Source organism: Hemiscyllium ocellatum, chromosome 31 (genome assembly GCF_020745735.1).
Source record: "Hemiscyllium ocellatum isolate sHemOce1 chromosome 31, sHemOce1.pat.X.cur, whole genome shotgun sequence".
Taxonomy (NCBI): Eukaryota; Metazoa; Chordata; class Chondrichthyes; order Orectolobiformes; family Hemiscylliidae; genus Hemiscyllium; species Hemiscyllium ocellatum.
This window is the reverse complement of record NC_083431.1, coordinates 3,012,600-3,037,486: the sequence shown is the minus strand read 5'-3', so window position 1 is coordinate 3,037,486 and position 24,887 is coordinate 3,012,600. Positions and strand designations below refer to the sequence as shown.

At 44.2% G+C, this 24,887-nt stretch overlaps 1 protein-coding gene across 1 annotated transcript in view; it reads right to left on the bottom strand.

Annotated features, from left to right (window-relative positions):
• Positions 1–6,904: 6,904 nt before the first annotated feature.
• LOC132830213 (RNA-binding protein 45-like) overlaps positions 6,905–24,887 on the bottom strand; it is a 34,691-nt gene continuing 16,708 nt past the window's right edge. Inside the window, exon 3 of the mRNA XM_060847744.1 lies at positions 6,905–7,093. Coding sequence (XP_060703727.1) covers positions 6,905–7,093 — 189 coding nt within the window. The remainder of the gene's footprint in view (positions 7,094–24,887) is intronic.

Below are 24,887 nucleotides of genomic sequence, written 5' to 3'. Positions count from 1 at the left end.
CTGCATCACCATTTCACTGCTCTAAACTCCCTCCTAATGCAATAAAGACAGGATCCCCCTTGTCTTCACCTACCACCCCACCAGTCTCCGCATCGAACACCTTTATCCTTAAAGACTTCTGCCAACTCCAACTAGACCCCACCACTAAAACCATCTTCCCCTTTGCACCCCTCTCTGCCTTCCTGTGTGGACCGTTCCCTTTGACAGTCCTTGGTTTGCACCACTCTCCCTACCAACCCCCCTGAACCCCCAGGTACCTTCCCCTGCTGGTACGCTTACCTCCATCCAGGGCCCCAAACAGTCCTTCTAGGTGAGACAGCCATTCACCTGCCTCTCCTCCAACCTACTTTACTGTATCAGGTCCTCCTGATGTGGTCTTCTCTACATCAGGGAGACCAAACGTAAACTTGGGGAACAATTCACCGAGCATCGCAGCCGGGCCTGCAGGGGTCAACTGGACCACCCAGTCACCATTTCAATTCCCCCAACCACTCCCTTTCTGATGTGACCATCCTTGGTCTCCTCCATTGCCACAATGAACCACACCACAAATTGGAGAGACAACACCTCATCATCCACCTGGGCAGCCTACAGCTGGAGGACTCAACATTGAGTTCTCTAAGGCAAAAGTGGGGATTGCAGATGCTGGAAATCAGAGTCTAGATCAGAGTGGAGGAAAAGGCGGGGAGTGATGCCAATGTAACTACGGAAGATGGACTTCTTCCATAGTTACACCGGCACCACTCCCCACCTCTTCCTCCGCTACATTGATAACTGCATTGGTGCCACCTCGTGCTCCCGTGAGGAGGTTGAGCAATTCATCAACTTCACCAACACATTCCACCCCGACCTTCAATTCACCTGGACCATCTCTGACACCACCTTCACCTTCCTGGACCTCTCCACCTCCATCAACAGTGACTGCCTCAACACTGACATTTTCTACAAACCCACTGACTCCCACAGCTACCTGGATTATACCTCTTCCCACCCCACCTCCTGCAAAAATGCCATCCCGTATTCCCAATTCCTCCGCCTCTGCCGTATCTGCTCCTAGGAGGACCAGTTCCACCACAGAACACACCAGATGGCCTCCTTCTTTAAAGACCACAATTTCCCTGCCCACCTGGGTGAAGATGCCCTCCAGTGCATCTCATCCACATCCCGCACCCCTGCCTTCAAACCCCACCCCCCCAACCGTAACAAGGCCAGACCCCCTGATCCTCACCTTCCACCTTACCAACCTTTGCATAAACCGCATCATATGACGGCATTTCCACCACCTCCAAACGGACCCCATCACCAGGGATATATTTCCCTCCCCACCCCTTTCCACAAAGACCATTCCCTCCGTGACTACCTGGCCAGGTCCTCGCCACTCTACAACCCACCCTCCCCTCCTGGCGCCTTCCCCTGCCACTGCAGGAACTGCAAAATCTGCGCCCACACCTCCCCCCTCACCTCTATCCAGGCCCCAAAGGAGCCTTCCACATCCATCAAAGTTTCATATCCACCAATATCATTTATTGTATCCGTTGCTCCCGACGCGGTCTCCTCTACACAGGGGAGACTGGACGCCTCCTAGCAGACGGCTTCAGGGAACATCTCCAGGATACCTACACCAATCAACCCCACTGCCCTGTGGCCCAACATTTCAACTCCCCCTCCCATTCTGCTGAGGATATGCAGGTCCTGGGCCTCCTCCACCGCCACTCCCTCACCACCCGACGCCTGGTGGAAGAACGCCTCATTTTCCACCTTGGGACCCTTCAACCCCACGGCATCAATGTGGATTTCACCAGTTTCTTCATTTCCCCTTCCCCCACCTTACCCCAGTTCCAACCTTCCAGCTCAGCACCACCCTCATGACCTGTCCTACCTGCCAATTTTCCTTCCCACCTACCTTCCCCCACCCTCCTTTCTGACCTATCACCTTCATCCCCACCTCCACCCACCTATTGTACTCTTAGCTACCTTCTCCCCAGCCCCCCCCCCCCTACCATTTATCTCTCCACCCTGGAGGCTCCATGCATTCATTCCTGATGAAGGGCTTTTGCCCAAAATGTCAATTTTCCTGCTCCTTGGTTGCTGCCTGACCTGCTGTGCTTTTCCAGCACCACTCTAATCTAGACATTGTGTTCTCCAATTTCAAATAACCTTACTCCCGAACCTCCAACTCCCTTCGCAGCCCCTTCCCCTCCCTTCCACTGCTCCTGGCCACCTCCCGATTCATTCCTCCCATTGACCAATCAGGTCGTACCCTCTTCCTGTCTTCACATATCCCCATTTCACCACCCTGCCTCTGCCAACCCCTTTATCTGCAACTCCTTCTATACCCACCCCAGTCCTGAAGAAGGGGTACACCCGAAACATCGACTTGTCCACCTCCTGCTGTTGCCTGACTTGCTGTGTTCTTCCAGCCTCCTGCCTATGATTATGTAGTTTGTGTTGTCCATATAGCACTCTCAGTCCTGGAGGAACGCTTTCTTGTTTTTTTTACTGTGTCAGTTGTATATGGTCGAAATGGCAAATAAAAAGCTACTCTGTCTGTTAAATAATGCTAGTAGGCAACTTAATTGGAGTTTAGCAATTCTCCAGTTGATTGTTTCAAGCACCTTTTCTAAGAGGATTTCTCGTGCTAAATATGGGCAAAGTGAGCTTTTCAGCTTATGATCTTCCTTGGTCAGCTTGGAGGCACTTTAAGACCCAAAGTATATATCCCCAATTTGTGGCCATCAGCTGATGACAGAATGAAGTTCAGTTGTGATGTTGGACATGATTAAATATCCCTTCAATTCACAGAGACTGGGCTTTGAAATAAGAAAGTCACCTAAATTTGAATGAATTCAAATGCATCAAAAAGATCAAGTCTTTTGGAAAGAAGACAGAGAAGGAAAAGTTGACTGAGAAAATTCTGCTTAAGAAATTGCTGCCATAGAATATTGTATCTGAGAGTCATCTCTGGACAACTTGCATCAATATGTATTGCCTGCAGTTCCAACACCTTTTTTTTTAATTGCATGCGGAAAGCACTTTTTTGCCAATTGTAATAATTGGGAACACTTCGATTAAGGCAGTGTAACGGTCAGACAACAACTGGCATCAGGAAATGGTGGTAAACTGATGTTCTTAATAATTTAGGAAGTTGTTCTAGATATAAATATAATTATAAACAAAGCACAATCTAGCTCAGCATTCTCACGATTAAGCAACAATTTTCATGTGAAAATTTAAAAATAATTTTAACATTTCTGCTGAGTGTAACCTTTAATCAGAAAAGCTCCTACTTAATCTCCCGCTTAAATTTCCTTTCTGAATTTCCCATGCCAAAAGTTGTCATTTTGTTTGATATCTTTTGTATTTTCACAAGGGTTTTGAGTTTAATGCAGCATGAATTAATTCATCTATTATCGAAAGTATTTTTATTCAATTGCTCAGAATGTTTTACCTTGAAGCACTCAAGCTTGCTTTGCTAATATGATCTCACAAATAGAAAAGTCTTAAGCAATTACCTAACAGGGTTCCTCCCCTGCTCAGCAAAGTTCACTGGCTCGTTATTCCCAAAACCAATCAACACTCCTGTTTATTTGGAACAAGCTATGGTGTTGTTACAGCAGGTAACTTACTTGTCTGTGAATAAAATATTTTCTAAACTTGCAAAGATGAAATAAAAACATAACATACTGTGCAATCGTTGTCCCACCAGATTTTTAGTCCAAAGTTACTTCATTCACTCGTGGAAAACCCGTGTCAGATCATCCAGGGAGGGGTTTTACCATCTTTAAGTCTGTAAGCTTGCTTTCCTTATGTGGTCTCCTCTTCTGCTACTGGGCTGCTTTTATATTTAATACTACAGCTTTACTGAGCATCAGCTTGTCCAAGTTTACTTTGGTTTGAATTTCAAAAACTTCACAGCAAACAAAATGACAAAGCTTCCACTTACCTTTTTCCACTGACCCTAGACGACAATACAGTTCCTTTAGTCCGTTTGAGAAAATGCCATTGAGTAGCAATGGGTGGGGAAGAGCATGGTTACATCAGGTGGATAAGAATGGCAGCTGGGAGCAGTAAACATGATCTTTTATGTGCCCCAGGCACTGTTACATGAGAAAAGGTGAATATATTGTTTTATTTGCATTCTTTTGTATGGTATTGAAGACAGCTGGGTACAACTTCAGTAATTCCTCAGGTTTTAGGTATATGTGAAGCACTGATTGCTTACTCGACAAAACTTCACACCAAGTCTCATTGACCTGTATTTGTCATGGTGTGTTGGTATCTGTGAGACCATGTGACCATCTGAAAGCTGAAGCAGCTGTCATGTTGGTTAGTGCTGATTACGTACTTAGGTCTGGTCAGTCCGCAGCTCCAACAAAACTGTGCAATCAGCAGCAGCAATAAGAGAATATTGCTTGCTAACATTTTAAACTTACCTTTTGTGGAGTTTTTAAAAAATATATTTGTGAGCATTGCTAGGTAGGCAAGCATTTATTGTTATCCCTAATTACCCTTGAGAAGATGGTGGTGAGCTGTCTTCTTGGAACATGGCAGTTCTTATTGTGTAGGGACATCTGCAGTGGTGATAGAGAGGGACTTTCAGGATTTTGACCAGTGACAGTGAAGGAACAGTGATATATTTCCAAGTCAGGATGCTGAGGGGCTTGGAGGGGAACCTGTAGGTAGTAATGTTCATGTGTATCTGCCACCCCTGTTCTTTTACGTGGTAGAGGTCATAGCGTTTGAAGGTATTGGTGGAGCAGTTTTGGTGAGTTACTCCAGTGCATCTTGTACGTTACCACGATCTGCCCAAGATGAAGTGAATGCTGTCAAACCAATCAAGCAGACTGCTTTATTTTGAATGGTGTCAAGTTTCTTGAGTGATGTTGGTGCTGCACTCACCCAGGCAAGTGGGGAGTTTCAATAACATTCGTGACTTGTGCTATGTAAATGGTGGGAGAAACTGAGGACTGCGGATGCTGGCGACCAGAGTTGAAAAGTGTGGTGCTGGAAAAGCGCAGCAGGCCAGGCAGCATCCGAGGAGCAGGAGAATCGATGTTTCGAGCATAAGCCCTTCTTCAGGAATGAGGCTGGTGTGCCAAGCGGGGTGAGATAAAAGGTGGGAGAGGGGGGAATTTGGGGGAGGGGTGCTGGGAATGTGATAGGCGGAAGGAGGTGAGGGTGAGGGTGATAGGCCGGAGAGGGGGTGGGGGCGGAGAGGTCGGGAAGAAGATTGCAGCTCAAGAGGGCGGTGCTGAATCTGGGGGTTGGGACTGAGATAAGGTGGGGGGGGAGGGGAAATGAGGAAGCTGGAGAAATCTACATTCATCCCGTGTGGTTGGAGGGTTCCTAGGCTGAAGATGAGGCGCTCTTCCTCCAGGCTTCATGTGGCCAGGGTTTGACGGTGGAGGAGGCCAAGGACCTGCATGTCCTTGGCAGAGTGGGAGGGGGAGTTCCCACTTCATTCTAAATCACAGTTTTATAAATTATATTCCAGATCTCCAAGACAGAGGAACTCATGTAAATGATAGGGTTTGAAATGCAACCAATTAGTAACACGTGGATTTACTTCCTCTCTCCTGCTCTTTTTGTTCGTACATATTTTTACCGAGAAAAAAATTTTAAACTTTTTTAACAAATCACTACAAAATATAATATAATGACAATAACAGTAAACAAACTGCTCTACTCCACAAACCACTGAGGAGAGAGAGAGAGAAAAAAACCTACAAAAACTACAATTCAATAAATAACTAAAAAAAATTAAACCAAGGTAAATTAAATTATATTCGGTTAAGTTACTGCACTCAGCGTAATCCCACCAAATCTCCCCACACTGGGAGACTTAGTAGGCAAACCTGTATTTGTTTAGGATTCTTTCTCCCAGGGGTCCCTGGACAGCCAGACAGAGCCCTCATGACTACATAAAGGCCCTGCTTAATATAGCCGACAAGTCTGGGTGTATATAGTTCAGAAAGGGCCGCCACGTTCTATAAAACAATTCTGTTTTCTGGTGCACCATACTTGTAAAGAAGTCTGGGGGAATGAGCTCCATAACTAATCTATGCCACTGAGAGTCAGGGAATTCTCCAAAACCTACCTCATTAGAATGTTCTTCCTCGCACAGAATGAAAGAATATTAAAGCTTCTTCCCATGCATGTCCAAAGAAGGGAGATTTGGCAAGCCCAGGAGGGACACTGGATCCACCTTAATCTCTGTTCCCATGACCCCTTCCAAAATACTCACGATGGCACCCCAATACCTATGAAGCTTGTGGCGTGAATGCAAGCAATGAGTAAGAGTGACAACATCTGTTTTACATTTGGGGCACGTTGGGGATGCTCCTGTCTTAAATTTCACAAGCTGTTCTGGTGCCAATAAACCCTGTGGAGTCCCTTGAATTGTATAGCCTGCATCCTGTTACAGGTCAAAATTTTCCTTATGTTCTCCCAAATATCCTCCCACGCCTCTGATGAGATTTCCACCCCCAAATCTTGATCCAGATTCTGCATAGCCACTCAATGTCCTTCAAACATTACCTCCTAACAAGTGATTGAGGGTGCTGACTGAGAGAGTGCCCGTAGGCCGAAGCACTCTCCTCTCCATGTCCGACTTATAGGCACTAACCATTAATGTAGTCTTTTTCTGTGTAAAGTCCCTAATCTGAAAGTAATGAAAGAGGGCCCTCCTAGATAGCTCATATTTCTGTCTCAGCTGCTCGAAAGATATCATGACCTCCCCATCAAATAAATCTCCCAAACAGGAGACTCACCTAGACTCCCAGAACTTAAAGTCAGAGCCCATTGATCCCAGTTGGAATCCTAACATTTCTACTATGGGAGTAAAAGGGGAAGTTTTTTGTAAATTGCCCTCACCTTGTCGCATCATTCTCCATGCATTAACCTGTTAAGGACAATCGGGTCTCTGCACTGGTCCATAACAGTCCTCATCAATCTGCTCCTCCAAGCCCCGAACCTGCCATTCCAGGGCCTGGACCCGACCCGCTGAGCAATCCACCGTGGTTTCAGAGGCCGGGATCCACTGCTCCACCTCCACAACACGCTGCCTGAGACGTTGGATCTCCTGGTCATGCCTCTGCAGTATGACCGAGATCAGTTCAAGCCTGACCCAGGTCTTCCATTGCCAAATCGATTTTCTCTTGGAATTTCACAAACTCCAAGACCAGGCTCTGCTCCACAGGTAAGTTCCCTGGGGCAATCACAGAGACTGACGCCGCAGCCATGGGGGTGTCTGTTGCTGCAGGAGGGTGCCCTGCTTACTGTGATCCTCGCGGTCCCTTCCTTTTAGTCAAAATCCTAACTATGTTAAACACTGAACAATTCTGAGGATCAAAAATTAACTATTTCTACCACATTGGGTAATAAAGGGAGGGTGAGTGCACCATTTTGTCTGGGTTCTGATGCAGAGCTCAGCAGGGCAGACCTAGTGGATTGTCGCCATCTTGAATCCCACCTCTCCTGCTCTTTGATGCCCTGCAGAATGGACCATGAGTGCTTGCTTGGGCCTCTCAATTTAGAACAGTGAATATATGATAAAAGACCCCTGTATATAACATTGGTGACCACATAACCATAGTCAGTTGTAAAAAGCCAACTAGTGCAACCATGCCCTTTATGGAATGAAATCAGCCATCCTTTCTAGTTTTGCCTATATATACCTGCAGACCCACAACTATGCCGGTAACGTTTTCCTTGGAAAATTAGGGATAGGCAATAGCCAGTAAAGGAGCAGGAAAACCGACGTTTCGAGCGAAAGCCCTGATGAAGGGCTTTTGCCTGAAACGTCGATTTTCCTGCTGTCTGACCTGCTGTGCTTTTCCAGCATCACTCTAATCTTGACTGATCCCCAGCGTCTGCGGTCCTCACTTTGGCCTGATAGCCAGCAAAACCCATGGCCCATGAAGGAATAAAGAAAGAGGATCAAGGACTTAAGAGAGATGATTTAAAATAGTTTATTTGGCTAGATTCAAGAAAGCATATAAAATGGAAACAGGAATTCAAGTGGCAGTGCTTCTAAGAAAATAAATTAAAACAGAAAATCTTGGAGAAACTCAGCATGTCTGGCAGCATCGGTGGGCAGAGAAAAATGGAGTTATCATTCCAAATCTAACAGGACTCGTTTTCAGAACTCAGAATTTCTGAGAGATTGCTCAACAGTGGCACAGCGGTTGAAACTTCCACAATTGGTAGGGGCAGCTGGGATCCCTGATAGGAGAAACAAAGGTCTTGACAGGCATATAGGAAGATTAGATTAGATTACTTACAGTGTGGAAACAGGCCCTTCGGCCCAACAAGTCCACACCGACCCACTAGAGCGCACCCATCCAGCCCCATTTCCCTATGTTTACACCTGCACCTAACACTACAGGCAGTTTAGCATGACTAATTCAACTAACCTGCACATTTTTGGATTGTGGGAGGAAACCGGAGCACCTGGAAGAAACCCACGCAGACACGGGGAGAACGTGCAAACTCCACACAGTCAGTCGCCTGAGGTGGCAATTGAACCTGGGTCTCTGGCGCTGTGAGGCAGCAGTGCTAACCACTGTGCCACCGTGCAAAGTAACAAAGGTCACAAAGTAAGTGAAAAGAAAGGGCTCTGAGAATTTTCAATTAAGAACCAAGATTTCTGAATTGTATACATTCAGGGATAGAATGGAAGTTTTGAAGTGTGGGAAGTAGAAACTAGAATTTTGGGTAGATTGGAGTTTGAGAGATCAGGAAAGAACACGAGAGAAGACAAAAGAATGAATCAGTGTTTTGATGAAGAGAAAAGAGTAGAAATAGACAATAAAACCATAGGACTTGGAAGCAAAAGTCAGCTATTCAGCCCATTGAGCCTGCTCCATTATTCAATCAATACATAGCTAATCTGATAATCCTCAACTCCACCTTCCTGTCTTTTCCCTATAATCCTTGATTCATTACTGATTAAAATTCTATCCTCTGCAGAAAAGTCACTCTCAGGCTTGAATACACTTAATGATTCAGCCTCAACAACCCTCTATGGTAAAGAATGCCAAAGATTTACACCCTACTGAGAGATGCTCCTCCTCATCTCTGTCCTAACTGGATGACCCCCTTATTCTGAAATTATATTCTCTCATCCAAGACTGTAATACAAGAAAAAACAAACCCTCCAGATCTCTCCTGTCAAGTCTCCTGAAAATCTTATGTTTCAATAAGGTCAATACGATCATAAGAAACAGGAACGGGAGTAGGCTGTTCGACCCCTCAAACCTGCTCTCCCATTCAATAGGATCATGGCTGATCCAACATTCCTGGCATCAACTTTCCTGCCCTCAATTCCCCTATTCATCAAGAGTCCATCAACCTCAGCCTTAAATACACACTAAGACTCTGTGCCCACAGCTCTCTGGGGCAATGAGTTCCAAAGACTCAGAATCCTCTGAGAGAGGAGATTTCTCCTCATCTCAGCCTTAACTTGGTGCCCCTTTATTGTGAAACTATGTCCTCTGGTCCTAAATTCTCCCATGATGTGAAACATCCTTTCAGCATTTACCCAATCAAACCCCTTAAGAGTCCTCTTTGTTTCAATGAGATCATCTCCCATTCTTTTAAACTCCAGTTAGTGGAGTTCCAACATGTTCAATTTTTGTCATAAAACAATCCCTCCCTCCCTAGGGATCATCCTAGTAAACATTCTCTGAATTGCCTTCAATGAAATAATATCTTTCCTTTGGCTCTCATTGTTCTAAGCCAATGACTGCAAGCCCAACCTACTCAACCTCTCATAATAAGAGAATCCCTCTATACCACGATCAGTGCAGTGATCCTTCTCTGGACTGCCTCCAGTGGGCGGCACGGTGGCACAGTGGTTAGCACTGCTGCCTCACAGCGCCTGAGACCCGGGTTCAATTCCCGACTCAGGCGACAGACTGTGTGGAGTTTGCACGTTCTCCCCGTGTCTGCGTGGGTTTCCTCCGGGTGCTCCGGTTTCCTCCCACAGTCCAAAGATGTGCGGGTCAGTTGAATTGGCCATGCTAAATTGCCAAAAGTGTTAGGTAAGGGGTAAATGTAGGGGTATGGGTGGGTTGCGCTTCGGCGGGTCGGTGTGGACTTGTTGGGCCGAAGGGCCTGTTTCCACACTGTCAGTAATCTAATCTAATCCAGTGCCAACATACCTTCCCTCATATAAGGAGACCAAAACTGGTCGCAGTATTCTAGGTGTGATCTGACTAATGTTTTATGCAGTTTTCAGAAAATTTCCATAGTTTTGTACTTCATTCCCTTCGAAATAAAGTCCAAAATTCCATTTGTCTTTCTGCTAAACTTGAATACAATTTTTTGTGGTTCATGCATAAGGATCCTCTCTTCTCCCTGTGCTGCAGCCTCTGTCCATTTAAGTTTACTATATTCTGATCCTTTATTCATCCTGTCAAAGTGCATAAATGCATATTCCACATTACAATCAATTTGCAATGTTTTTGCCCATTTGCTTCACCTGTCTGTAACCTGCTGCAGACTTTTTGTGTCATCCTCATGACATATGGAATGGAATGAAATCCTCATGAAATGGAAATGCTTGTCTCATCCTGGAAACTTGATATGTAAAAATCAGCAAAGCGGTATTATAAATACTGTAAAACCTAGCCAGCAGAAACTGGTTGATATCAGATACAGATATAGCATCCGACCGTGAGATAAGCAGTGAAGAAAAATTATCTGTGGCATGTTGAGTATAGAGTACAGACATGCAGCTGTGGCCTGAGGTGCTCTGGCAGGCATAGAAAGTGGCACAGATTTGATTCCAATGGTTGCATCAGTTAATTTCAATGTTGCATACTTTACTGCACCTGGCATTACAAGATATCAATGGCTTGCTTGTCATATTGTAAGTGAAATGCTTTATCCACAGCTGTGCAAGTGCAGGATAGAATACACAGAAACTTGTAGGTTGGCTGCATTAGATTCTAATATACAAACATTACGTCAGAAATCAAATGATTTTAATGCACACCAGATTCTCTCATCTTCTACTATCCTCAGTTTTGGGGGTGAAGTTCAAATGCAGCTCAGATTTATTGATGCAATCTATAAGCGTCTTTTATGAAATAATTGGACAGTCAACCCAGTTCTTAGTATATACATTCCGTCATGGGAGTGTTTAATGGGGACAGTGCAGAGGAGTTTTAATCTATATCTAACAACGTGTTGTTCCTGTCTTGGGAGTGTTTGATAGGGACTCTGTAGATGGAGCTTTATTTTGCATCTAACCCTATGTAGTAACTGGCTTGGGAGTGTTTGTTGTGGTTAATGAAGATCTAAATTGGGAGAGTATTCCATTGTTCTGCACCACTGCTCCTCATCTGATAAACAGAATAGTTTCCATGAAAGGTGTTAATAAAGAACTATGAACTAGTCCTTGATTTCAAATTGCCTGCAAAATATATGACGCAATTTCTCTGTGACGAAATCCAAAATCCTTTTTGCATTTTTAGCGTGTATTTGGGCAGATTTGTCCTGAACTGACACAGGTAGTAGTGCTTTGTCTGGGCACAGAGTCCCCAAAAGTAGCATTTTTGCATATGCATCAGTTAGCTTTGCAAGCAGTAGTTACTTTTTGTTTAAAGCAGTGTCCATTTTTCTCAGTTTCAGTCCATATTCCAAAGCATAAAAAACTGTGGTCACTTAAGTACCACTGTTAAAAGAAATAGGCACCTGAATGATGTAGGCAATGGCTTGAAATGTGGCAGAATTACATGAGAATTCTGGAAAGGCCTGCCTTGACCCCATTGGGAGCAACTCACTGCAACTTTTAAGCAAGTTTCAGGCGTCAAAGCAAGGGAGGTTCTCAATCGGGAACTATGCATTCAATATTAAAGGGAATTACTGCTTGGTAATGACCTTATAAACAACAAGGATGCTGCAGGTTACAGAGAGGCATTGGTAAGCTGCAGAGCTGGGCTGAGGGGTGGCAAATGGAGTTTAATGTGGAAAAGTGTGAGGTGATTCACTTTGGAAGGAGCAACAAGAATAAAGAGTATTGGGCTAATGTTAAGATTCTTGATAGTGTAGATGAGAGAGAGATCTCTGCGTTCATGACCATAGTTCCATGGAAGTTGCCACCCAGGTTGATAGGGTTGTTAAGAAGGCTTTTATTGGGAGCGGGATTGAGTTTCAGAGCCATGAGGTCATGCTGTACAAAACTCTGGTGCGGCCGCACTTGGAGTATTGCATACAATTTTGGTCACTGCATGAAAGGAAGGATGTGAAATCACTTTACTGAAATCCATATACACCACATCAGCTGCTTTACCTACATCTACCTGTTTGGTCACCTTCTCAAAGAACTCAATAAGGTTTGTGAGGCATGACCTACCCTTTACAAAATCATGTTGACTATTCCTAATCAACATATTCCTCTCTAGATGATATTAATCCTATCTCTTATAACATTTTCCAACACTTTACCCACAACCCAAGTAAGGCTCACTGGCCTATAATTGCCAGGGTTGTCTCTACTCCCTCTACAAGGGGACAACATTTGCTAACCTCGAATCTGCCGGCATTATTCCTGAAGACAATGATGACATAATGATCAAAGCCAAAGGCTCTGTAATCTCCTCCCTGGCTTCCCAGAATATCCTAGGATAAATTCCATCCAGCCCAGGGGACTTATCTATTTTCACACTTTCCAGAATTGCTAACATCTCCTCCTTGCGAATGTCAATCCCGTCTAGTCTAGTAGCCTGTCTATTATCTCATTATTGTCTTGAACAACATGGTCTTTTTCCAGTGTGAATACTGACAAAAATTATTCATTTAGCACTTGCCCATCTCCTCAGACTCTACACATAACTTCCCACTACTATCCTTGATTGGCCCTACTCTTTCTCCAGTCATTCTTTTACTCTTGACATACACATAGAAAGCTTTAGGGTTTTCCTTGATTCTATCTGCCAATAACTTTTCATGTTCCCTCCCGGCTCTTCTAAGCTCTATCTTTATGTCTTTCCTGGCTAACTTGTAACGCTCAAGCGTCCTAACTGAGCCTTCACGTCTCATTTTAACATCAGCCGTCTTCTTCCTCATGACAAGAGATTCAACTTCTTTAGTAAATCACAGCTCCCTCGCTCAACTACTTCCTCCCTACCTGACTGGTACACAGTTATCAAGGTCACGCAGTAACTTTTCCTTGAATAAGCTCCATATTTCACTTGTCCCATCCCCTGAAGTTTCCTTCCCCATCGTACGCATCCTAAATTTTGCCTAATCTCACCATAATTGCCTTTCCATCTGCAATAATTCTTGCCCTGTATTATATACTTATCCCTTTCCATTGCAAAAGTAAACATAATTGAATTGTGGTCACTATCACCAAAGTGCTCATCTACCTCCAAATCTAACACATGGCCAGGTGAATTACCCAGTACAAAATCCAATGTGGCCTCGCCCCTTGTTTGCTTGTCTACATACTGTGTCAGGAAACCATCCTGCACACATTGGAGAAAGACTGACCCATCTAAAGTACTCAAATTATAGTATTTCCAGTCAATATTTGAAAGATTAAAGTCCCCCATAACAACTACCTTGTTACTCTTGCTCCTAACCAGAATTACCTTTGCTATCCTTTCCTCTACATCTCTGGTTCTATTCAGAGGCTTATAGAGATCTCCCAAAAGGGTGACCTCTCCTTTCCTGTTTCTAAGCTCACTCCATACAACCTCAGTAGATGAGTCCTCAAACGTCCTTTCTGCTACTGTAATGCTGTCCTTGACTAACAATGCCACACCTCCCCCTCTTTTACCATCTTCTCCGTTCTTACTGCAACATATAAATCCCAGAACCTGCAACAACCATTCCTGTCCCTGCTCTAACCATGTCTCCGAAATGGCCACAACATCAAAGTCCCATGTACCAACTCATGCTGCAAGTTCACCCACATTATTCTGGATGCTCCTGGCGTTGAAGTAGACACATTTCAAACCACTTTCCTGCTTGCCAGTGAACTCTTATGACCTTGAAACCACATTTCTGACCTCACTACTCTCAACCTCCTGGACACTGGAACAACAATTTGGGTTTCCATCCCCTTGCTGAATTAGTTTGAATCTTCCCGAATAGCATCAGCAAACCTCCCCCCCAGGATATTGGTACCCCTCTGGTTCAATTGAAGACCATCCTGTTTGTAGAGGTCCCACCTATCCCAGAATGAGCCCCAAACATCCAGGAATCTGAAACCCTCCCTCCTACACCATTCTTATAGTCACATGTTCAACTCCTCTCTCTCCCCGTTTCTTGCCTCACTAGCACATGGCACGGGCAACAAACCAGACATAACAACTCTGCTTGTTCTAGCTCTAAGCTTCACCCTAGCTTCCTGAATTTCTGTCTTAAACCCCTATCCCTTTTCCTACCTATGTCGTTAGTACCTATGTGGACTATGACTTGAGGCTGTTCCCCCCCTCCTCAAGGATCCTGAAAACATGATCTGAGACATCACAAACCCTGGCACCTGGGAGGCAACACACCAACCGTGAGTCTCTCTCGTTCCCACAGAACCTCCCGCCTGTCCCCCAGCTATGGAGTACCCAGTGACTAATGCCAATGATTAATGCTCTGCACATCTCCCCTCTTCCCTTCTGAGCAACAGGAACAGACTCTGTACCAGAGACCTGTACCCAATTGCTTACCCTGGTAAGTCGACCACCCCCCTTCCCCCCCTCCCCCCCGCCCCCACCTCCACCCAACAGTATCCAAAATGGTTTACTGGTTATTGAGGGGAATGGCCACAGGGGATCCGTGCACTGCCTGCTGGTTCCCTTTCCGGCCCCTGACAGTAACCCATCTACCGCTTTCTTGCACCTGAGATGTGACTACCTTCCTGTAACTCCTCTCAATAACCCCTCTCCACCTCCCGAATGATCCGAGATTCATCCAACTCCGGCTCTAGCTCCCTAATGCGGTTTCCAAGGAGTTGGAGTTGGGTGCACTTTCCACAGATCCAGTCAGCAGGAACACTTGTGGTGACCCTTACCTCCCCCATTCTGCAGGAGGAACATTCAACTGCCCTAACTGCCATTCCCACTATTCTCAATTCCCAAAGACGCTGTAGAAAAATAAAGAATAAAAAAAAACTAGTTTCCTTTACCAATCCAGCAAACAGAACCTTTTTTTTTATTAGAGGAGAAGGATACACTACCTGTGTAATGTTTTGGGTAACGCAACCACCCAAATATACTACTTCACTCATTCAGCGGTTCCATGTCTGCTCCTGCTCAGTGTGTGCTCCGCCTATTCACTAGGTAAGTTTATATCATTTAAAATTTACCTTCCTGGCAGGCTCCTGGTCCTCGCTGTCACTCCTCCCACTGCCTCTGCTACTAGCAAAATGGAGAGAATATCCTTTGCATTTTCTTCTACATTGACAAGTTGGTTTGCTATCTCTTGCACCCAGTGTAATCTTTCAAATTTTATATAATGTTCTTTCAATTTTTAATGATATCATATTTTTCACATAGCTCGTCTCTGTCTCCCCATTTCTCTTCTGGACTTCTCTGTGTCGCTCATAGATTTTTCCAATTCCTCAACTTGTTGTTATATAAAAAAAAATGCTTGGAGTGGTTATTTTGAAGGGAAAAGGAGTTTATTTCAAGTTTTGTGGGCATACTTGTCATTTTTTTAAAAGAGTTCACAAAAAACTCATTGGACACTGATTAGATTCTCTCTTGCTGGAGATGATCATTACCTTTACCTGTAAGGTGCGAATGTCTCTTGTCCCTTATCAGCCCAAACATAAAACCTGTTTAAAAAAAACAAAGAACAGCAGATGCTGAAAATCAGAAATAAAACCAAAATTGATGGAAAAACTCAGCAAGTCTGGTAGCATTCATGGAGAAAAAGCAGAGTTAACATATTGTGTTCAGTGACCCTTCTTCATAGATGCTGCTTTCTCTCCATAGATGCTGCCAGGCCTGCTTGAGTTTCTCAGTAATTTCTGTTTTTGTTCCTAAAACCTAGATTTGACTAGATCTTGCTGAACTTGCACATGGACTGTTTCAGAATCTGAGGAGTCATGGATAGTGGAGGAAGGAAGGTCATTAACAAAGCAGCTGAATTTGTTTGGATCTTGAATACTCCTGTAGAATTCCTGCAGAGATGCCACGGAACTGAGATGACTGACCTCCGACAACCACAACCAGCTTTCTTTGAGACAGCTATGACTTAAACCAGGAAAGAGACTTCCCCTGATTCACATTGTCAGGTTTGCATATTCTCCCCATGTCTGTGTGGGTTTCCTCCAGGTGTTCCAAGTTTCCTCCCACAGTCCAAAGATGTGCGGGTTAGTGGATTGGCCAGGCTAAGATTGTCCCGTAGTGTCCAGGAGTGTGCAGGCTAGGTGGGTTAGCCATGGTTTATTCAGGATTACAGGGTTAGGGTGGAAAAATGTGTCTGGGTGGGATACTTTTTGGAGGGTCGGTGCAGACTAATTGATCAAATGGCCTCTATCTGCAGTGTAGGAATTCTATGATATTATTCTATGATTGCAGTTTTGCTCAGGCTTCTTGATATCAAGGCACTCAGTCTCCCCTCCCCTCTGGAATTCAGCTTTTTTGTCCATTTTTGAACCAAGGGCTGGGATGAGGTCAGGAACTGAGTGGCCCTGGTAGAACCCAAACTGGGTGTCACTGAGCAGGTTACTGATGAGCAGATGCTGCTTGATAGCTCTGATGATGACACATTCCATCACTTTACTGATGAGGAGAAAGTGAGGACTGCAGATGCTGGAGATCAGAGTTGAGAGTGTGGTGCTGGGAAAGCACAGCAGGTCAGGCAGCATCCGAGGAGCAGGAGAATCAATGTTTCGAGCATAAGCCCTTCATCAGGAATCTGACTTTTAGAAATTCCTGATGAAGAGCTTATGCCTGAAACTGATTCTCAGTTATCACTTTACTGATGGGACACTTTTGGTCAAGTTGGACTTTTCCTGCTTTTGTGTATTGGACATAGCCTGGCAATGTTCACAGTGTTATAGACAGCTTCCATGATTAGTGGTGTTAGGGATTGGGGTTGGCGAGTGTAAGTGAAAAAGATATCATATGCATTATTGAGAGTTGTAGAGTGTGAGCATGGTGAGAGTTGGGTACATTAATAGAGACTGCATGAGTGCAAAGTTTTGGATTTAAGATGGTAGCACTTACCATGCTGGTTGGAGAAGCACATTAACATTATTCCTACAGTACTGTGCATTCCTCCAAATGGTTCAGAATGCTTTAAACTAGCTGTCAAACCTGGACGAGGCTGGCATGATCTGCTCATCCAGGGGGATGTGCCTTTTTTACACCACCCCATCAAGCAGGACTTCCACAACTACAATGTCTCTCTCTCTAGTCCATATGTGAGGCCAATGTCAGGAACTGTGCCAAGCAGCTCTGGATTGATAGTGCTTGTCTGGGGGCCACAATGGGATTTTAATGATGGCCTGGATGCCAGGGATGCTGGTGAATTCCAGAATACAGAGGAACCTTGATTATCCAAATATAGATTATCTGAATTTCTGATTATCTGAAGAAGATTTTAAGGTCCCACAAGATCGTTATTTCAAAGAGGTAAGTGCATTCGATTTACCTGTACTGAAGAAGATGTGAAAACACTCACAAAAACAAAGAAATACAAGCAGCTCAAGCATCAGCGACTGGATCTTTTTTAGGCAAGGGTTGTTACACAGCCCTTTGCAGAAGTAACTGTTTTACAGGGTACTGCCGTCGTTTCACCATGCCATTCATGAAAAACAAAGGCCGACAATATAACCGCGTGCACGAGGCTGTGCTTCTGTCTTTCTATCACAAGACTGGGTTCCCAAAAACTGACAAATGCTCTTGCGACCACAGAAGCTGTTCGGGACCTTGTTTAATGCTGGGATTTGATACAGGTATACAGTATTTATGTGATGGCAAGTCCTTCTTATTTTAACTTGTAATTTGCAGACTGCAAGGATCAGTTTGTTTAAATGGCAGACTCATTAAAATTAAAGATTTAAACACATTCTCTGGTAGAGCACAGCATTAGATCAGTATGGCTTCCCTTGTTTAAGGTAAAGTCGATTATCCAAATAATCAATTATCTAAGCAAAATAGTGACCCCCCCCCCATCCCGTTCAGATAATCGAGGTTGCTCTGTATCTGCATGACAAGTGGTACATGGTAAGACAGGGCAGAAATCAAATGAGATACTTATTGAGGCATCAAATATCAATTCATTTGATAATTTTGATAAGAGGTGGTGAGAAAACTCACCTGATGTGGCCTCCTCTATATTGGGGAGACAAGCTGCCTACTTGCGGAACGTTTCAGGGAACACCTCTGGGACATCCGGACCAACCAACCCAACCACCCCGTGGCTCAACACTTTAACTCCCCCTCCCATTCCGCCAAGGACATGCAGGTCCTTGGCCTCCTCCATCGCCAGACCATAGCAACACGACGCCTGGAGGAAGAGCGCCTCATCTTCCACCTAGGAGCCCTCCAACCACAAGGGATGAATGCAGATTTCTCCAGCTTCCTCATTTCCCCTCCCCCCACCTTTTCTCAGTCCCAACCCTCAGACTCAGCACCGCCTTCTTGACCTGCAATCTTCTTCCTGACCTCTCCGTCCCCACCCCCTCTCTGGCCTATCACCCTCACCTTAACCTCCTTCTTTCTATCGCATTCCCTACACCCCTCTCCCAAGTCCCTCCTCCCTACCTTTTATCTTAGCCTGCTTGGCACACCCTCCTCATTCCTGACGAAGGGCTTATGCCCGAAACGTCGATTCTCCTGCTCCTTGGATGCTGCCTGACCTGCTGCGCTTTTCCAGCAACACATGTTTCAGAAAACTCACTCAGCCTCACAGGGAGAATCGCACTACCAAACTTGATGCAACGTAGACCAAAAATCAATAAGATTCATCCCTGTCTTGTGTGCTAACCAATCTTAATCCACGCAACCACATTAAACCCAACACCATGACTTTCTATTTTATGCGATAAATTTTTACATGGGATCTAATCAAATGCCTTCTCGAAATCCAAATATACCATATCTAGCAGTTCTATTTATCAACTCTGTTTGTTATATCGTCAAAGAACTCATTCTGACCACATTTGATTTTGTAAAATTCCTATATTTTTATTTTCCCTTGCTTTTGATTGTGGGAAATGGGAAAAGAGTTTAAGGTGTACTTTAAAGTATTATTAAATGATTCTGAGTAAAATTGTGGCTGTAACAGCTGCTTCTTTTTTGAGGCATTTACAATGTTAGAGCTGATTTTCTCAAATTCTAGCAGCAGTAATTAGTGTTTTATAAGCTGTTGCATTGTTTTGGAACTTTTAAATCAAAACAACGGCACTTTAAAAAGGAGGAGAGACCATTTAAAAAGTGTATCAAATGGAGAAATAAACCTGCACTGTTGTCTGACCCAGCAGTGAATCTGCGCAGCTGACTGTTCTGCTGTTTGATTTCCAGTATCTCTGGACATCGGAGTTGACTTAAAAAAATGAACAAACAGAGAAATTCACAGCTGACCTTGGAAAAACCTGTATGGGAGAGTTCACAGCAGGGGAGCAGCTAAGTGGCTTTTTAAAATGTAACCTTACTCATTATTTTGTAAATCTATAATAGTGGGTTTTTAATTATATGTTTTATTGAGAGTTGTATCTTGATTAAACTTTAAAAATATAAAACATAGGTACTAGGTTAAAAAGTGAGGTCTGCAGATGCTGGGGATCAGAGCTGAAAATGTGTTGCTGGTTAAAGCGCAGCAGGTCAGGCAGCATCCAAGGAACAGGAAATTCAACGTTTCGGGCATAAGCCCTTCATCAGGAATGAGGAGAGTGAGCCAGGCAGGCTAAGATAAAAGGTAGGGAGGAGGGACTTGGGGGAGGGGCGATGGGGATGTGATAGGTGGAAGGAGGTCAAGGTGAGGGTGATAGGCCGGAGTGGGGTGGGGGCGGAGAGGTCAGGAAGAAGATTGCAGGTTAGGAGGGCGGTGCTGAGTTGAGGGACCCGACTGAGACAAGGTGGGGGGAGGGGAAATGAGGAAACTGGAGAAATCTGAGTTCATTCCTTGTGGTTGGAGGGTTCCCAGGCGGAAGATGAGGCGCTCCTCCTCCAGCCGTTGTGTTGTTATGCTCTGCCGATGGAGGAGTCCAAGGACCTGCATGTCCTCGGTCGAGTGGGAGGGAGAGTTAAAGTGTTGAGCCACGGGGTGGTTGGGTTGGTTGGTCCGGGCGTCCCAGAGGAACTAGGTTAGCCTGGAGCAGTGTTTTTTAAAGCAGTAAGACCTGTGCTGTTTTGATTTAGAATTAGAATTAGAATTAGAATTCCTACAGTGTGGAAACAAGTCCACACCACCCCTTCGAAGAGTATCCCACCCAGACCCATTATCCTGCGTTTCCCCTGACGAATGCACCTAACCTATATATCCCTGAAAACTATGGACAATTTGGCATGGCCACTTCACCAAACCGGTACATATTTGGATTTTCTGTGTCTGCAGATTGTTAAGGTGTAAAGATGGCCTTTAGTAGAGTGATGTACTCTTCCTGTCAGATGTGGAAGATTAGGGAGAGCTTCCATGTTACTTATGATTATGTTGGCAGGAAGTTTGGTTGTGAATTCTGTTGGAGTGCATGGATCAGTTCGAGTGGCAGTTACAGACGATAAGGAATTTCCATGAACTGGGAGTGTGATGGATGGCAATTGTAGGGAGGGAGGTAAAGTGAAGATGCAGTCAGGTAGATGGATTGCCTCCAGGAAAGGTAGGAGAGGGAGACAGGTTACGCAAGAATCTCCTATGGCTACCCTCATCTCAAACATATGCTGTTTTGGAAAATGTTGGGGATGAATATACTCAAAGGAGAGACGGAGCAGCAAGAGGTCATTGTACACTTTGGAACTAACATAGGAAAAGAAAAGGATAAGATTCTGAGGAAAGAATATAAGAAGTTCAGCAGGAATTTAAAAATGAGGTGCTCGAGGGTAGTAATATCTGGATTACTCCTGGTGCCACAGGCCAGTGAAGGTAGGAATAGGAAGATAGAGCAGATGAAGGCATGGTTGAGGAGCTGGTGCAGGGGAGAAGGATTCACATTTTAGGATCACTGGAATCTCTTCAGGGAGTAACCTATATAAGGACAGATTTCACCTGAACTGAAACAGGACAAATGTAGTGGTGAAGAGATTTGCTGGAGTTGCTCGGGAGGATTTAAATTGGTAAGGGGGAGGAACCAGGAAATCAGTCTGAGACTGATACATTTAGGAAAAAGAGTAAGTCAAACAGTCAGGGCTGGTGGGAACAAAGCAAAGATAGGATAGGACTGTAATTTAAATTAAACTGCATTTATTTCATTGCGTTATAGTCACAGAGATGTACAGCACAGAAACAGACACTTCGGCCAAACCTGTACATGCCAACCAGATATCCTTAATTAATCTAGTCCCATTTGCCAGCACCTGGCCCATATCCCTCCAAACCCTTCCTATTCATATATCCATCCAGATGCCTTTTAAATGTTGTAATTGTACCAGCCTCCACCACATCCTCTGGTAGCTCAATCCATACACGCACCACCCTCTGTGTGAAAAAGTTGTCCCTTGGGTCCCTGTTAAATCTTTCCTCTCTCACCCTAAATCTATGCCCTTTAATTCTAGACTGCCCCACCCCAGGGAAAAGACTTTGCCTATTTACCCTATCCATGCCCCTCATAATTTTGTAAACTTCTATATGATCACCCCTCACCCTCTGACGCTCCAGGGAAAACAGCAGAACCTGAATCAGCCTCTCCCTACAGCTCAAATAAATCCTCCAACCCTGGCCGCATTCTTGTAAATCTTTTCTGAACTCTTTCAAGTTTCACAACATCTTCCGATGGGAGGGAGACCAGAATTGCACCCAATATTCCAACAGTGGCCTAACCAATTTCCTGTACATGATCTCCCAACTCCTATCTCAATACTGTGACCAATAAAGGAAAGCATACCAAATGCCTTCTTCACTTTCATTAAGGGCTTAAATGGAGAAGAATTTGTTAACTATGGAGAAGAAATTTCCCTGATTTAGTATGTGGGTGTACCTACTAGAAAAGGTGCAAAACATGACCTACTCTTGGGAAATAAGGCAGGGCAGGTGACTGGGGTGCCAGTAGGGGAGCACTTTGGGGCCAATGACCATAATTCTAGTAGTTTTAAAACGCTGATGGAAAAGAATAGACAAATCTAAAAGTTAAAGTTTTAAATTGGAAGAAGACCAACTTTGACAGTATTAGGCAAGAACTTTCAAAAGTTGATTGGGACGGATGTGTGCAGGTAAAGGGACAGCTGGAAAATGGGAAGTCTTCAAAAATAAGATAACAAGATCAGGTTGTAAGTTTGCTTGCTGAGCTGGTAGACTTGTTCTTAGATGTTTCGTCACCATGTTAGGTAACATCATCAGTGAGCCTCTAGTAAAGCATTGGCCTTCTGATGCACTTGCTACTTATGTGTCTCAGTTTGTTGTGGTGGCTGATATAATTTCCGGTTCTGTTTCTGAGAGGTTGATAAATGGCTTCCAAATTGATATCCTTATTAATGGACTCTCAGAATTCCCATGCGTGTTTTCCTGCCCCAGGATGGGTATTTTGTATATGATGTTAGTTCTGTTGTTTGTTGGTATGGGGTCCTATAACTTCATCAGCATCTGTTTCAGTGAGGTGGTAGATTTGTGGGCTACCCACCGAAGCGCAACCCACCCTACATTTATCCTTTACCTAACACTACGGGCAATTTAGCATGGCCAATTCACCTGACCCGCACATCTTTGGACTGTGGGAGGAAACCGGAGCACCCGGAGGAAACCCACGCAGACACAGGGAGAACGTGCAAACTCCACACAGTCAGTCGCCTGAGGTGGGAATTGAACCCGGGTCTCTGGCGCTGTGAGGCAGCAGTGCTAACCACTGTGCCACCGTGCCGCCCACAGTAGTTGGGTCGTCAACTCCGAAATGTCTTTGATGTATGGCAGGGCGGCTAGAGTCCCTGGGCGTGTTGTGTCTTCCTGTCTGGATATATAATGCAGAAATTGGCGAACTACGTTTATTGGGTACCCATTGTTCCTGAATACATTTGTATAGGTGTTTTTCCTAGGCATCTCATAGTTCCTGGGTGCTGCAGTGTGTTGTGGCTCATTTAAATAATGGCCTGATGCAGCTCCGTTTGTGGGTGTCGGGATGATTACTCGTGTAGTTGAGTATCTGGTCCCTGTGTGTGGCTTTCCTGTAGACACTGGTCTGCAGTTCTCCATTGGCTTTTCATTCTACTGTGACATCTAGGAAGGGGTTTTTGTTATTGTTCTCTTCCTCTTGGCGAATTTTATACTAGTGGTTACTAGTATAAAATATACTAGCGACTTTTATACTAGATGATGTTACCTAGCAAGGTGACAAAATATCTAAGAACAAATCTATCAGCTCAGCGAACAAATTTACAACCTGATCCACAACCTGAGCTATAAATTTTCTCCAAAATCTCAGATAATGCAAGTCCAGAGATTGTATGTTCCTGTAGGGTAAAGGGCAAGGCTGGTAGGTGTAGGGAATGCTGGATGACTAGAGAAATTGAGGGTTTGGTCAAGAACAACAAGGAAGCATATGTCAGCTATCGACAGCAGAGATCAAGTGAATACCTAGAAGAGCAATTGGAGTACACTTAAGAGGGAGATCAGGAGGGCAAAAAGGGGACATGAGATAGCTTTGGCAAATAGGACTAAGTAGAATCCAAAAGGATTCTACAAATACAGTGAGGACAAAGAAGGAGCTAGGGAGACAATAGGGCACCTTAAAGATCAGCAAGGCCGCCCATGTGTGGAACCGCAAGAGATGGGGAAGATATGAAATGAGTATTTTGCATCAGTGTTTACAGTGGAGAAGCATATGAAAGAATATAAAATGTGGGGAAATAAATAGCACCATCTTGAGAAAACACAATGTAGGAGCAAATTGCAGCAGATGCTGGAATCTGTACTGAAAACAACAAATGCTGGAGATCACAGTGGGTCAGACAGCATCCATTGAAAGAGAACAAGCCAATGTTTCGAGTCTAGATGATATCACAGAGGAGGAAGTGCTGGAAGGCTTAAAATGCATGAATGGGCGTAAATCCCCAAGATCTGATCAGGTGTACTCAAGAACTCTGTGGGAAGTTAGGGAAGTGATTGCTGGGCCTCTTACTGAGATATTTGTATCATCAACAGCCACAGTTGAGGTGCCAGAAGACTCGAGGTTGGGCTAATGTAGTGCCAATATTTAAGAAAGATGTGTAAGGAATGTTACAACACAGGATAAACCCTCCTGCTTAATTTAAACCAGCAACACAGAAAAGGTTTCTGGTGCAGTAATCTCTGAAAATTCAAGAGACCAGGAACTATTTCACGTAAAAATTAACAACTTTATTTCTTAAAGTATAACAGAGAATAATTAACCAACAGCTATTTACAACTCCTTCTCCAACTTATCTTTTACTTTCTCTTCTATAATACTAGTCTGATAAAACCCCTGATTAAGATTTACCAAAAATTCAAATTTCAATTCCAGCTGGCTTTCAAATCTTCCCTTTGCATCTTTCTCTGTAGATTTGCTCTCCAGGTTGGTGTCAATGTTTTTTCTCTGTGCAAACTCCTTCTCTAAACAGAGAGTTTTGACTAGCAGCCTTCATCTGCTGGTCTTTTGGCAGTTCTCTCTCAAATGTTCAATTTTTTCCCAGTCTTATACTCCCAAAACATCGGATTATGTCATTGACTTTTAATATTGTCAATGTACTCAATTCAAACTGTACTGGAGTTTGGTTTTTTGGGGGATATAATTTAAACTGATTGGCCAAAGTCAAATTTGTTTT